At 19.4% G+C, this 15,994-nt stretch overlaps 5 protein-coding genes and 2 non-coding genes across 7 annotated transcripts; 5 read left to right on the top strand and 2 right to left on the bottom strand.

Annotated features, from left to right (window-relative positions):
* Positions 1-443: 443 nt before the first annotated feature.
* PBANKA_0613000 (conserved Plasmodium protein, unknown function) lies at positions 444-4,154 on the top strand (the record flags this gene model as incomplete). The annotated part of the gene is made up of 1 exon (XM_034563767.1): positions 444-4,154. The coding sequence occupies one exon, from the start codon at positions 444-446 to the stop codon at positions 4,152-4,154; it is 3,711 nt and encodes a 1,236-aa protein (XP_034420630.1).
* A 365-nt stretch (positions 4,155-4,519) lies between these two features.
* PBANKA_0612900 (conserved Plasmodium protein, unknown function) lies at positions 4,520-4,924 on the top strand (the record flags this gene model as incomplete). The annotated part of the gene is made up of 1 exon (XM_034563766.1): positions 4,520-4,924. One exon carries the CDS (start codon positions 4,520-4,522, stop codon positions 4,922-4,924), a length of 405 nt encoding a protein of 134 aa, XP_034420629.1.
* Positions 4,925-5,309: 385 nt separating this feature from the next.
* Positions 5,310-5,381, top strand: PBANKA_0612861. The gene has a single exon. It is a non-coding gene; the product is annotated as a tRNA-Glu (tRNA).
* Positions 5,382-5,793: 412 nt separating this feature from the next.
* Positions 5,794-5,865, bottom strand: PBANKA_0612841. The gene has a single exon. It is a non-coding gene; the product is annotated as a tRNA-Ala (tRNA).
* A 675-nt stretch (positions 5,866-6,540) lies between these two features.
* On the top strand, positions 6,541-10,116 carry PBANKA_0612800 (DEAD box ATP-dependent RNA helicase, putative; the record flags this gene model as incomplete). Its single annotated transcript, XM_034563765.1, has 1 exon — positions 6,541-10,116. One exon carries the CDS (start codon positions 6,541-6,543, stop codon positions 10,114-10,116), a length of 3,576 nt encoding a protein of 1,191 aa, XP_034420628.1.
* A 285-nt stretch (positions 10,117-10,401) lies between these two features.
* On the bottom strand, positions 10,402-12,183 carry PBANKA_0612700 (conserved Plasmodium protein, unknown function; the record flags this gene model as incomplete). The annotated part of the gene is made up of 1 exon (XM_034563763.1): positions 10,402-12,183. The coding sequence occupies one exon, from the start codon at positions 12,181-12,183 to the stop codon at positions 10,402-10,404; it is 1,782 nt and encodes a 593-aa protein (XP_034420627.1).
* A 750-nt stretch (positions 12,184-12,933) lies between these two features.
* On the top strand, positions 12,934-15,837 carry PBANKA_0612600 (PP-loop family protein, putative; the record flags this gene model as incomplete). Its single annotated transcript, XM_034563762.1, has 1 exon — positions 12,934-15,837. The coding sequence occupies one exon, from the start codon at positions 12,934-12,936 to the stop codon at positions 15,835-15,837; it is 2,904 nt and encodes a 967-aa protein (XP_034420626.1).
* Positions 15,838-15,994: the final 157 nt, after the last annotated feature.

The following is a 15,994-nucleotide window of genomic DNA, read 5'->3' as shown; positions in this document are numbered from 1 at the left end:
ATGCTTATGTGGTAGTAGTTTATTTATAGCCAAACACAAAGTTATGTTTATTTCCCATATGCATATATTTGTTTGAAAATATGACCATGCTCATAACAATACATAAAAAAAAAAAAAAATAGCTAACCGAAAATCAAAGAATTGCGTGGAGGGAAACGGCAAAATCATTTTATTGGTTGCCATAGAAATGTGAATTTCATTTGTTCCTTCGCCTATGTTCTGGTATTTTTTTTTGTTTTTCTTACATATTATTATACCCATAAAAAGTTTTTTCCGTAATTATTTGTTTCATATGTGAAATAAAATATATAACTAAGTTCGAAAGGAAATCATATAACTGGATTTGCCACATATATATGTAAAAAAGGTGTGCATATATGCATTCATATATTAATCTTTCACAGTTGTTATGGATTATATATGGCTAATGAGGTTTGATAAAAATGCAAAACTACGAAAATTGTAGCAAAAAAACAAAAAAAAAAAATGGTTATCATAGCTCAAACAATATAAGTAAAAATAATGTAAACATAAAGGATATAAAAACATTGTATAATATATTTTCGTGTAATATTCAAACGGAAAGTAATATTATAGATTGTACAGACAAAATTAACAAAGATGGTTCTATATTTTTAACGAAAATGGGAAAAAATATTAACGGTAGCGATAATAATAATAAAGAATCTCATGATAATTATAAAATAACAAAAACAGGGAATGTAAAAAAAGAAGATGATTTATTTTTAAGACAAACCAATAAACAAAAACCAAAGGACAACGATTTTGATTTTTTTATGGAATATAATGAAAACAACCATGTTAACAAATTAACAAAAATAAAACATTTAGACAAAAATAAAAAAGAAACAAATATAAATAGTACTATAAATTCATATCAATCAAATCATGATTCTTTGTTATATTTGAATGAAATAGATGATATAAAAAATTTTGAAAAAAATTATAAAAATAGTGAAAATACAAAATATGAAAATATATTAAAAAATACAAATACAGAAGTAAACAATGATGTAATGCATACACATGAACAAATAGTGCATTATAATTATTTTGATGAAAATTATAATAAAATTGAAAAAATTAAAGAACCAAAAGAAAAAGACATAACAATAAACAAAATTAATGATGTATTTATTGTGGGTAGTGAAAATCAGAACATCGAGTGGGAAAAAAGATACGAACCATTTGAAAAAGAATTAGAAAAAAATATAAGTTCCGAACAAAACAACCAAGATATTTTGAATACCTCAATTTTATTTGATAATATTTTTTATGAAAATAAAAAAAATAATTGCACTGATTTTGATTTTCGTAACAAGTCATGTACAAAAAATGAAACAGATATAGTCGATAAAATTTCTGACCATATTGATTTGGATACTTACCCAAATAAGGAGATAATAAATTATGATATAAACTTCATGGAAAATGAAAAAAATACAAAAGACATATCTTTTCCTTTTGATTTTAATTCAAATATATTTCCAAAAACTAATTTTAAGGAATGTATATACAATTCATTAGTATTTGATGATAAAGATAGTGATATATTTAATATAAAAGATAAAAACATTTTAGATGGAAATATTGACAAAAAGAAAGAAGTAATTCATAGCAGTGACGATTTAATTAAATCAGATATTTTATTTAATTTTTATGATAAAATTCAATTTAATAAATATGATGAAATGTTTGAAAAAGAAGAAGAACAAAGAAATAACGATATTCTTTTTAAAGATGTAAAAAAAAGCGAAAATAATTTTTTTTTATCAGAATATTTAAACAAATCATCAGGAAGTTATGATAAACTATATTTAAATAAAAATAATAAAAATGAAATAAATTATATGTTTGAAGTACATAAAACTTGTTATAAAATATTTGAGGAAAAAATAGAAAGTTATCCATCAAAAATAATAAACAAAAAATATATAAATAATTCTAACGAAAATAATATTTTTTTAGAAATGATTGAAGAAATTGAAAATGTTAGTAAAGACATTATTCTTGATCATTTCAAATTAGAAATTGATGAAGATTTTTTAGAAAATAATAAACCAGATATACTAAATTCTAATAATAAAATAGAGATTATGCCGAATAACAATACAAAAGAAGATAACAAAAGTGTTTGTGAAGAAAATGAAATTAATGAAAAAGACATGAACGAGTTAGAGATTCATTTTGACAATTTGAAAAATGTAGATATTCCAGATTTTCACGATTTTACAAAAATTCAATCCACATGTTCAGAAAATAAGACAAAATGCAATGATGGCGAAACTGAAATGAAGGAAAATATATATAATCAGTTTGAAAAAGAAAACAAAGAAATATTTATAAATAAGAACAAAAGCGATGAAATAAAAAACTTTTATAATGATATTTATAATATATTAATAAATAAAAATTATTTAGACATATTTTTAATTCTAAAAAAAAATAATAATATTAGTAATGAAAATATGAATATTCATAATTTTCATATATACTTAAAAAATGTGAAAAACATAAAAAAAAGAGGATTTAATAATATGTATGATTATAATGATTATATCCATAAATTTATTGAAGATATATATTTAATGGATGTTAAAAAATTTGTTTTTTATAATATTTATGTGGATAATATAAATAAATGTATAAAAAAAAAAAATATTTTAATAAATAACATAAGTAATAGTTACAATTTTGTTAATGATTTTTACAAAAAACATGAAAAAATATTAACACATGATATGTTTTATAAAAATATTAGTTATTCTCTTTATTTTTTGAATTTTATTAATATATTAATTGAGTTATGGAAAAAAATTACTATAAAAATAAAAAATATAAATACCATATTGCTACTCAAAAAATTTATAAATATTTTTAAAAAAAATCAAATAGCATATGCTTTAAAACAAATATATAATTATTTATTTTTTGTCTACAATATATTAAATAAACCTATACTAGATCAAGGACAACCCAAAATTAAAAAAATAATTAAGATAATAATAAAAAGTAAAATTTTTAAAATGATAAAAAAATATGTATATAAAATTAACAATTCTTCTTTTCATTTTATAATTTTATTTTCCCTAATATCTATACCTCCATATAAAAAAACGGTCACTATATTTGATCATTTTATGGAATATTTTTTTAAAAATATTAACAAAATTTTATTCAAACAAATTAAGGATGCATTTTATTGTACTCATGACGGAAATAAGGAAAAAATTGAATCCACAAATTTGACAAATTGTAATGAAAATACAAACAATTTAAAAAATGTTATTAATAATATTATAAATGAAGGAGAGAGTAACATATGCCTAGTTAAAATAAAAAAATTCGAACAATTATTTTTACAAAACTTTGGAAACAACAATAAAAATAACGAAAGGGAAATAAATAACACAAATTTGTTAAATACTTTAACAGATATAAAAATAAATGAAGAAATATGTCTTTTAGAAAAAGAACTAGAATTATATATTAAATATAATATATCTTTTTATCGTTTATTTTTTAAATTTATAATACCCCTTGTAAATAAAATAACAACTATTTTTGAGAATTTAGAAACATTTTTTACATTATATATAAAGTATAAAATTAAAAAAAAAAAAAAATTGTTTTTTTTTTATGATCCTTGGTTATATAGTTACGACACATTCTTATCATTTTGTCAAATAAATATAATTCCAAATTCAAATAATTTTAAGAAAAATGAAAAGGATGTGATTGAAACAGATCAAGAATTAGAGATTTTTTCAAATCAAATAGAAACAAATATATTTTTAGAAAATTCAAAAAATATTTTAAATTGGGAACAATTCATATTATATTATAAACAATTAGACAATAATATAATTTTATCTAATATATTTAATACCATTTATAAATTTTATGATTTTAAAAATATTAATCAAATTATTTCATATAAGGAAAATATATCAACATATTACAAAAATATAAATAAACAAAAAGGTCTTAAAAAAACAATTAATTCTAATTTAAGTTATAAAAAATTAAAAAATTATTATTCGGATATCTTAAATCTTTGCTATGATGAAAAATATATAAAAATAAATACACGTGCCTTAAAATACATATTCTTTAACCTTCATTTCAACTAATTTTTTTTTTAACACTTTTTTTTAAATTATATATTTTATTTGTTTTATCTTTCCATTTTATTTTTTATTATTATTTTACATATTAATATATGATACATATATTCATATTTTTAACTTTTTATTTCATATACACGCCTTTTCAAAAGGAACGACAAAATTTTACTTCAATATTTTTTTGTCAATTATTATTTTATATAATTATTTTTCCTGGGAAAATAGAGAACTATACCATTGTAGCAATTTGCATTCATAAGAAAAGGAGACGATACATAATTCGTTGTTCGTTTTATTGTTAACTTTTTTCATCATTTTTTCAGCTTTTTTTTGTTGGCCATTTGCCTTTAATTGTATATCATATTATAAAAATGGAGCTAGCCAAAATTTTCCTATTATTTTTTTTTTTAAATGTAAATATGCTTGTGTGTAGTATAGCAAAACATAAAGACAGTGGAATAGAGCATTCTACAATAAAAAATAATAACATGATAAATAAAAATATTATGAATGTCTTAAAGTCAGTTAGTTTAGAAGAAAATAAAAAAACAGAAAAAAACATTTTATATGATTTGTCTTATTATATGAATTTTTTAAAAATTTTAAGTGGTATAAATTCTCAACAAATGGAATATGAAGGAATTATAAACATTGATAATACAAAAAGGAAGGGAAAAAATATAAAGGATGTTAATATTATTTATTCCTCAAGAAAAAAATATAAAAATAATGTTGATGATATAAAGAAAAATATGAATAAATTTGTATTTTCCTAAAGTTATTGTTGATATTCCATGGCATTACTTTCTTCTTTACATAGCTATTACATTTTCGAAAAAAAAGAGTGTATATATTACTATGCATTTTATTATTATTTTTATCTTTTTTATTTAAATAAATATTACATCCAAAATTGGTGTATAAATATATACATAATATATATCAGTAACTATACAAATTATATTAGACTATACAACTAACAAAAAAAAAAATATTAACAATCTGTGAATATGATTTTATTAATCAGCGAAATAAAAACATTTCTTATATAGGAAAAAATAACTGATATATGCAAATTTCATATTATACATATAATCTAAGAATATATTTTAACAGTTAAAAAAAATGTTTTTTAAAAAAATTGAACAAAATCCAATTATATCCCACGTGGTCTAGTGGCTAGGATATTCGGCTCTCACCCGAAAGGCCCGGGTTCAATTCCCGGCGTGGGAAAATTTAGAAAATCTATTTTTTTTAAAAAAGTAAAATAATAATACAATAAATAATAATATAATAAAATATAGATGATTTTTATACTCACATAATTTTAATAATGAAAAAATTTATTTTAAAAAATATAAATGTTACAAATGTATATTATATTATAATAATTGAAAATATGTATAATAATTGACGGAGCAGTTCAAAATATCAAAATTATTATTATTATTATTTTTTTTTTTTTTAATAAGTTGAATGTATGGAAATAGTAATTAATAATCATATTTTATACTACGTTTTATTTTTGAACTAAAAAATAATAATACGTATTTAATATTATAATAAAATAAGGATTATTTTTTGAAATTAAAAAAGTATAATTAATAAATACAAAATAAATAAAAAACATTTTTTATTTTTATAATGGACAGACGGGGAATTGAACCCCGGACCTCTTGAATGCAAATCAAGCGTGATACCACTACACCACCTGCCCTCATAATTATTTTTCATAATATAAAAATTATTAATTATTTTAATATCTATATAGTATAATGATAATAATGAAAAATAAAATTTTGCTTTAACATTTCTAAAAAATTATGCATTTAAATATAATTAAAAAATAAAAATAATAAAATAATAAAAAAAATAAAATAATAATAATAACAAAATATATACAATCCCATTTTAATGGAAAACCAAACATGTATTGTGTACGTATTTAGTTATGCAAAAAAAGGTATGAATTTTTTATGCTATAAAAATTAAAATAAATGTTTTATATTTTAAAAAGCAAATTAACTATTATTATTTAATATTAAAAAAAAAACGAGATTATTATTTTAACAAAAAAAAATGCAATAATTAAATACACTCCTAATTAGCCATCAAACTCGTAAATACTATTTTTAAAGTGATATGGTAAATATGTTTGTTATATTTTGATGATAAAATAATTATTATTGTGTATGCATGTCTAGATATAAGTATAGGCCTATATAAGCATATATCTTTACATGCTTATTGCTTGCCTCTTTTCCTGACTTGTTCATAAATATAACATTATAGACGATTGGAAATTCATTTCGAATACTTTTACAGTTTTAAAAATATCAAAATAATTTATGCAAGGATAGAAATATATTTACATATATTCAGTTCATATTAAATGATATTACAAATAAAATTTAAAAATGTAAAAAACTGTTTTAAAATCTTAACTCATTTAAAAAATGAAAGAAAAAGAACATTCTTAACATACAAGGAAATTGAATGCATCATTCCCATTGCTGATGATAATAACCATCCTAAAAAAAATATTAACAGTCATATATATAATATTAATAATTATAATGACAAAAATCAAAATAAATATGACCATAATGATAACAAACCAAATACCAACTTTAATTTGCAAAATGAACAAAATAAAATAGTGTATGACAATATAAACGATTTAAATGAATTATGTTTAAAAAAATTTAAAAAAATAAAATCTGAACTGTGCATACAAACATCATCAAACAGGGAATATATTCCATTTCATTTTTATGACACATTTTTATCAAACACCACGTTTCAAAAAAATTGTGTTAATTATGTAGACAATGTTATTAATTTAAAGGGACACGAAGAAAATTCCTTTTTTTCGTTTGAAAATACAGACAAAAAGAATGAAGAAAATAAAAATAAAGATAGCATCATTATAAGAAGTTTAACTGATTGTTTTAATGATAATAGACATGATATAATATCCGAAAATATAACTAACGATGATGCACGTGAAACATTGAATAATATAAAAAACAATTCTGAACATAACAATAAAAATATGACCAAGTCAGAAATTTCGTCACAAAATATATTTAATAAGTCTTACATTGAGAAATTATGCAAATATAAATATTTACAGAATATAAACATTGATTCATATATAAAATTAAGTCTTTTGAAAAACTTTAATATAAAATATTTGACTACTAATCAATATTGTTTATTTCCACTTTTTTTTAAAGATTTAGATTTACTTGTTTATTCATTCAAAGGATCTGGGAAAACGATTGGATATTCTATCCCATTGTTACATAAAATTATAATACAAATAAACAAATTAAAAAAATATCATAAAATTAAAGAGAATTATGTGCATGCTTTAATCATTTGTCCAAATATTATTTTAGTAGAACAGACATATAATATCATTAAAAAATTAATAATGTATCATCCATATAATATAGTATGTCATTATATTCATGGTAGAAAAAATATGAACATGCAAGGTGAAATAAATGAATTAAAAAAAAAAAAACCTCATATAATTATTACAACCCCGGTGTCTTTTATTAATCATATAAAATATTCGACTTCTTTTTCTAACTTATTTTTTTTATGTGATACAATAATTATTGATGAAGCTTATTTTCTTTTAAATCAAAATTACCTAAAAAATATATTAATAATAAAAAATATATTACCTAAAGGACATCAAACAATTTTATTAACATGCATAGTTAATAATTTTTTAAAACAATTAGCATATAGATTGTTACGTTTAAATTATTTATATTTAAATTTTGTACATAATTGTATATTTGATAATAATGTTTTCTATTCTTCTATTATTATGAATATGATTAATTTTAATTCAAATGATAAAAGTTCTTATCAAAAATATTATGAGCATGTACAGAATTTACAATTCCAACTTTATCATAAATTTAATGATCAGTTATTAAAAATCTATCAAAACAATATATTAAATTGTGATGATGTAGGCAAACTTTGGTATGCTAAAGATTCAAAAATATTTTATGAACATGTTAATAAATTTAATTCATTTATTGTACATACTCAATCAGAACGGAGTGAAACAAAACAATTGAATGCACACACAAATGATCTAATTAATTTTAAATCTGAATTTTCAAAAAATCAAAACAATAAAAATTGTATAAATAAAGAAGACAAAAATATTACCTATTATAATGGTATGTCATATGAAGCGAATGAAGTATTTGAAAAAATAGACAATAAAATTGTGATGGAAAATAGAAAAAAGTGTAATGATATATATAATATTGAAAGAAATATTAAATTAAATCAAACTAATAGTATATCAAAAGACCACAAAAAAAATAATAATTCAGATGGGGCATTGATTGAAAAAGAAGATGAACAATATAAATATGAAGGTCCTGAAGAAAAAGTAAGAAAATTAAAATTAAGTAATAGTGATTATAATAATTATAAAATGTATGACAATAGCAATAATAATTATGAACAAAATAAAGGAAAAAATATTCCCACTCATATTTTTTTAAAACAAGAATATTTAATTTACGATTCTGATAAATTTGCTTTAATACTTTTTAATATAATTCATAAAGAATTTATATCAAATAATTCATCAAAAATTGTTATCATTATGCCAACTGTAAAAATGTTACAATTTATATATGCTATTTTTAAGCACTATATATTTAAAGGGTATTTATTTTTGCTATATCTAAAATGTAATAAGTTTACAAATAATTTTAAAAATAATATTAACAATTTTTGTAATTCTTTTTATTATGATAAAGAAAATGTCAACTTCTCCATTTCTTCAAACCCTTTTGTATTTACTGATTTATCAATTAGTCAAATTAATATAAATGCAGAATCAAATATCAAAGAGGATAAACTTTTAGATGAAAATATGTTTAAATCCACTTGTTTGAATCGCCATGAAAAATATTATCAAAAAAAAAATCAATTTATAAATGACGAACAAAATACCGAAACTGATCATTCGGAAGGATTAAATTATGAAAAGGAATTTGAAGCGTTAAAAGATATTGTAATTTTATGTTTACATAGCAAATTAAGTTTAGACAAAAAAATGTATACATTAGACACATTTAATAATAATAGTGAAAACATAAATAAAAAGCGAAGAAACAAAATATTGTTTTCATCATCTTTATTATATCAAGGAATAGAAATTGACAATGTAGATTTGGTAATACAAGTAGGTATTCGGACAAATATCGATGAATACATATTAACAACAAATATATCAATAGCCAAAAATACAACGGGAAGAAGTTTACTTTTATTAAATGAATTAGAAGGCCATTATTTATATAGCCTTTATAAAAATAACATTATGATTAGTAGCGTAAGCAAAGATTATTTAAATTATTTATATAAAGACAATAGTATTTTGGAATATTTATTAAAATATAAAAGAGATAGAAAAATAATTCCACAAAATTATAGTAAAGAAGATATTACCAATTTAAATGATTTAGTTGTTGAATATAAAAATGAAAATAAAGAAAAAGACAACAACCACAATTATTTTTATAATTATCCATTAAAACATATAGAGTGGCACACACATAAGCATTTACTTTGTTCATGTGAATTAATGTATAGATCATTACTCGGCTTTTATTGTGAAAAAAATAACTTTTTAAAATACGAGAAATGGCAAGTACCTAGTTTAATTAAAAATATTATTTATTCATTTGGATATTTCGAAAATTTTTATATAACAAAATGTATGGCTGCTAGGCTTCAAATTATAAATGCACCTGACTTGTACATAAAATTTAATGCTACACCAAAAACTGTCTTAATGTCTTCATTACCATCTTACAAAGGATACAAATCAAAAATCAACGAATTAAAACAAAAACATGCCACTAATTCATTTGGTTTGCAAGAAAATCCCGATCCTTGTGATAAATCATACCTTTGAAAAGGTAGCGAAACAATATATTTTGTAAGAAAAAAAAAAGTAAATAGCTATTATTTTATGGCTAGTTTTTTTTTTGTTTAGAAAATAATTGCACAATATATATGCAAATAGTTTATTGGTCAAAAAAAGTGTGTGCATATATTTATGCAACTAAAATATTATATGAAACATATATACACAATGCGTGAATTTCATATACCATAAAACTTACATAAAAATTTGTTACTAAAAAATTTATTTTGTTTTAAAAAAAAAAAAGGAAAGTTTAATTTATTATATTGCAAATTATTCAAAGATAATGTTATTATTTCGTCTTAAGGCATTTACAACAAATCTTGAAATAGACAAAACTTCATGAATATCCTTGCAGGAATAAATGACAACTTTTCCAGAGCTAAATAGCAAAACGGTTCTAACTGAATTTTTATTGTTTATATGATAGTTTTGTATAAAATTATTTTTAACAAAATTTTCTAAATTTGTTTGTGAAATTAATTTATTTAAAAAATTTTGATCGATTTTTATATATACAATATTATTAATATCAGTTAATATATTTTTAAATTCAATATAATTGTAAATTCGTGTTATATCAAAATGTTTTAATTTAATTTTAAAAACACATACTAATTGTTTAATATTAAATTTTGTCATATCAAAAATCACATCATCACGAATTATATATGTCCATTTATTATGGATATTAAATTTGTATATAATTTTCTTGCTAATTTTATTAGTATCCCACTCATTATTTATAGGAATATTTTCAAAATCTAAATTATTTCTTATTTGTTTTTTTATATTTACTTGATTATTTTGTGAATCATAATTTTCGCCAGTGTTATGTTCATATAATGTATTAAAATTGGATAACCCACAATTATATATTTTCTTATTTTTTTTCAAAAAATTCAAGTCTTCTTCCTTATTCTGTTTGACATTATTACTATTCAAGAGCAAAAGTTTTTCTTCCTTTTCTCCAAAATCGGAAAAATTATCTTCAAAACATAAAAAGTCACTTTTTTCAGAATTTTTATGAGTTATTTTTTTATGACTGTTCATGCAATTTTGTTCGATTTTTTTCAATTTTTTTTTTTCAATTTTATTATTTAGCTCATCAAAAGTAGTGCTATAATTTTTCAAAGGGCTTAATTTATCTATCTTATCGCGTATTTCTTTGATAATATTTTCGCAATTATTTATAATTCGATTAGGTTCTTTTGAGCCATCCACTAACATGTCTATTTGATTTAAATTTGATGAAGAATGTTCTGGATTTATTGGTTCAATCTTTTGATTTAAATTTTTATTGATAAAAGAGGCAGAATTAAATGTGTTTTGTGTTTTAGTACCTTCTATCATATTCGATGATTTAATATATTCAAATTGTTTTGGTTTAGTTTCATTTAATAAATTTTCTGTGTCTATTTGAAAAGATTTATCTAAAAGTGATGGAAAGGTGCATAATTCATAAATATTGTGATTAAATTCATTTTTTTTATTTTGACATTTAGTATATTTCCAAAATGTTTTATATTTTAATTTTTTAACAACTTTTATTAATATTAGTAAAAGTTTTTTTAAAACTAATGAGCCATGTATATGTATTGATCCATTTTTATGAATAAAACAAACTGTGTGAGTTTTGGGGAAAAAAATTTTAACCACATTTTTTCGGATTTTATAATTTTGAAAATATAGAAAAATATTTTTGGGTTTTTTTTCTTCATCAAATAAGGATTCATTTGTTTTTTCGTGTTTTTCATTATCTTCAAAACTTATATCATCATATATTATTTCAGTATTTTTAAAAGTCCGAGAAATAAGTATTAAATCGTTTAAAGAAAATGTACATTGTAAATCCATATATATCCAAATATTTTTAATTGATATATTTATATTTAATATATTATCATATATTACATTTTCTTTTATTTTTAACATTTTTATAAGTATTTCTTTTCCTCGCCTGTTCATACTTTTTATCATTTCACATTTCACATAGTTGTTCTTTTCATTTTCATCTAAGAAATTTGGGAAATTGTTATTTTCCTTTTTTTCCATTATGCATCTAAATTCCCAAATGATATAAAAAATGCATGAACTACTTTCTTTTTTTCATTTTAGTTTCTGAAAAAATTTAAATGAATCTGATAAGGCTGCTTTACACAAGTTCGTGTTCCAAAACAAAAAAAATAAAAATAAAATCAGAATATATCACTAATCTTAAATAATAGGAAATATTCCTCAATTGGGGGATATAAACATATTCATGCATGTATGTTAAATAAAATAAGTCACCGATTTTGTAAAAAAAATTAAAAAAATTAAAAAATTAAAAAATTAAAAAAATTAAAAAAATTAAAAAAATTAAAAAATTAAAAAAATAATGTTATTTGGGTTTTCACTGAAACTATTTTTGCACTTGTATTTTATATATCATTTTTTTCACTTTTTTTTCCAGCCTTTTCATCATTTCATCTTTGTAGTAATATTAGTGTGAATTTGCTTCTTTTGTTTATCCATTTTTGGAGTAATTTGTTAGAGTTTTCTGTTATTTTTAGAAAAAAATATATAACTGATAGTATACATATGATATTCATTTTTTTTGATAATATCATTAACCTATTAAGGCAAGGGGAATAAACACTTGAAAATTTGAATTGCAAATAAACATGAACTTATTATGATGTATATAAATGTGTATTTTTTATTCGTAGCAATGTAGATACACAGAACATTGTGAAATGATAATACAAAGAAATATATAGGATATATAAAATAATATAGATAACAAATGCTTGTAAAAAATAAATGCATTTAATCCAAATTTTATCTATTTTATGGATTTACTGGAATTATATAAGAAGCTTAAAAATACAAAAAGATGGATATAAACATATTCATACATTTTTAAATCCATGGATTTCAAAAAAAAAAATAAAAATAAAGAATCCTAAACATGATGTCTATTTAAAAACAGAGAAAAATATTTATGAAATAATTTTCAATAAAGATGAAAAATTATCAAAAGATATATTAAATAAAAAAAAAAAAAAAAAAATAATACTTAATGGATATAATAAGGAACAAAACAAAGTTAATAATATCTTTAAAGAATGGAAAACACATAATGAAATATTTTTAAAAAAATTTTGCTCATTTATAAATATAGAAAATGATATAAAAAACAAAGAATTACAAAATGTAACAAAATATAATTCATTGTTATTCACAAAATGGGAAAATCCTAAAAATACTTTCAATATGTATAGTAATACATATAAAGATCAAGAAATAAAAGAAAAAAATAATTTAATAGATGAAATAATACAACAGGTTGAAATTTATTGGATATCTATTTTAAAAAATCGATACTTTTTTTATTTTTTAAAAAAAAAAAAATATATAATTTTCAGCGTAAGTGCAGGGGTAGATTCATTGGCTCTTTTGTATTCATTTATTTTTACAATTTACAAAATAATAATAATAATATTATATAAAGACAATTTAAATTATTTAGATATTTTAGACAAAATAAAAAATATATATTTTTATAAACATGAAAATATATATAATCTTATTCAGGAAAAAATAGCAAAACTAAATCATATTTGTAATAATAATTCAGAATGTTTTTGGATAAATAAAATATATTTTTTCCTTGGCATTTTAAATAAAATAACAGTTTTATATTGTGATCATAAAACCAGAATTGAATGTACCCAAGAAAAAAAATTTTTAAAACATATTTGTAAATTATATAACTTAAAATTTGCTACTAAAATTTTAACAAAAAATAATATTATGAAAACTAAGGATAGAAATATATTTGATAATAATAATTTTAAAAAATCAAAATCACAAAATAATTTTTTATTAATATCTAGATTATGGAGACAAAATTCATACATTGAATTGACAAATAAAATTCTTAAACAAGAAATAAAAGAACTTATAAATGAAAAAAAAAAACATTCTATTTGTGATTTTAAAAAAGGAACAAATTATAAATATAGTGAATATTTAAATGATATAAATATATATCTTAAAAAATTGTATAAAAAAAATGTGTGTAATATTTTATTAAAAAATTATAAAAAATTTCCTAAATATTTTTCAGATTTTTTTTTTAAAAAAACAGAATTTCTCAAAAATAGTAAAAAAATAAAATCTATTATATTTCTAGGGCATCATCAAAATGATAATAATGAAACAATGTTATTTCATTTTTTTAGAGGAATATATATTAAAAATTTAAAAGGAATAAATTTTTTAACTTATTTTAAAAATTGTTTATTGTATAGACCATTTATTAAATTAAATAAAATACAAATTTACAATTATATGTATGCAATTAAAAAAAAATGGAAATATGACATATCAAATCAAAAGTTATATATTTCACGAAATTTTATTAGAAATATTTTAATACCAAATATTTCTCTTATATTTGAAAAAAATAAAAAAATAAAAAAAGATAATGAAAATATTACCAAAACAACTATACACACAAAATTTGAAAAAAATGAGGAATTGGAAAATGCAAAGATATATGCTTATTCCTCGTTAAATAAAAGACTAACAAATTTATCATCACAAATAAAAAACTTAGATAAACATTTAGAATTTCATAATAATATATTTTATATTTATCTAAAGAATAAATATTATATTTCAGATAATATAAAAATAAAGACAAATAATTTTTTTATTATCGAATATATGAAAATGCAAAATAATTTATATAAACATTTTTTTTTTAATACAAATGTTAATAATATAATAAAAATTAATAAATTATTATATAAAAATAATATTTTTTTAAAAATTTTCAATTTTTATGAATTTTTAATTCTTTCATCAAAATTAGCTAGAATTGAAGCCCTATATAACATTATAAAAAGTTATGTTAAAACGAATTTAAATTATTCTATTATTGATCAAATATATAATGAATTGTTTTTATTTGCAATTAACAATTTAAGAGATCAACATTTGCAGAAACATATAACATATAAGAATATTAATTTATCAAATAAAATTGAAAATGATATTAATATTATATTAAATAATAAAACAAATACTAGGCCCAATGTCGAAATAAGCAAACGAACAGATTTTGAAACAAGCCCAACAAATATATTTTATAAAAAACTAAAAATGATAAATATAAATGGGAAAAGTAAAATTGTTGTAAATAATAACTTGTTTTGTATTATCAATAACCATACTGACGATGTTTCAAATCCAAATTCAATACAACGATATAAAGACAAAAGTTCGAATGTATTCATTCATGATAATATTTCAGCAAAAGTGAAAAGAATAAATAAAAAAAGTTTTGATATTCAAAAAACCAAAACAAAAAATGCTTATTTATTTATTAAAAAACGAAAAAAAAAAAAAAAAGAAAAATTTAATATACACATTCGTTACCTAAAAAAAAACGATTTAATTATTAATGATAACCAAAAAAATAAATATATGAAAGCTACAAAATTTTTATTAAAACATCATATTCCTTATATTTATAAATACTTTTTGCCAATTGTTGAAATAACAAATTTTAAAAAAAGTGGTATTCTTTTTTTCTTTTTATTTGGTAAATTAGCAAATGATAAATTTGCATTGCGTTATTCAATTAAAAAAAAAAAACTTCAAAATAATTTTATATATTCCATAAAATTTAAAAATAATGATGATTCTTTTATATAGCCTGTAAAATGTGTAAGTAAAAAGCCCTGGGCTCATTTTCTTATATACTAATTTTTTTCTCATATTTTTTTGCATAGAATTTTTTAATATTTGCACATTTTTTTTTATTTATTCTGTTTATTTATATTTTTTGGTGCCTTTGTTCGTAATTAATAGA

The sequence above is a fragment of the Plasmodium berghei genome (assembly GCF_900002375.2).
Source record: "Plasmodium berghei ANKA genome assembly, chromosome: 6".
NCBI classification, from domain to species: Eukaryota; Apicomplexa; class Aconoidasida; order Haemosporida; family Plasmodiidae; genus Plasmodium; species Plasmodium berghei.
This window is presented reverse-complemented; position numbering and strand designations above follow the sequence as displayed.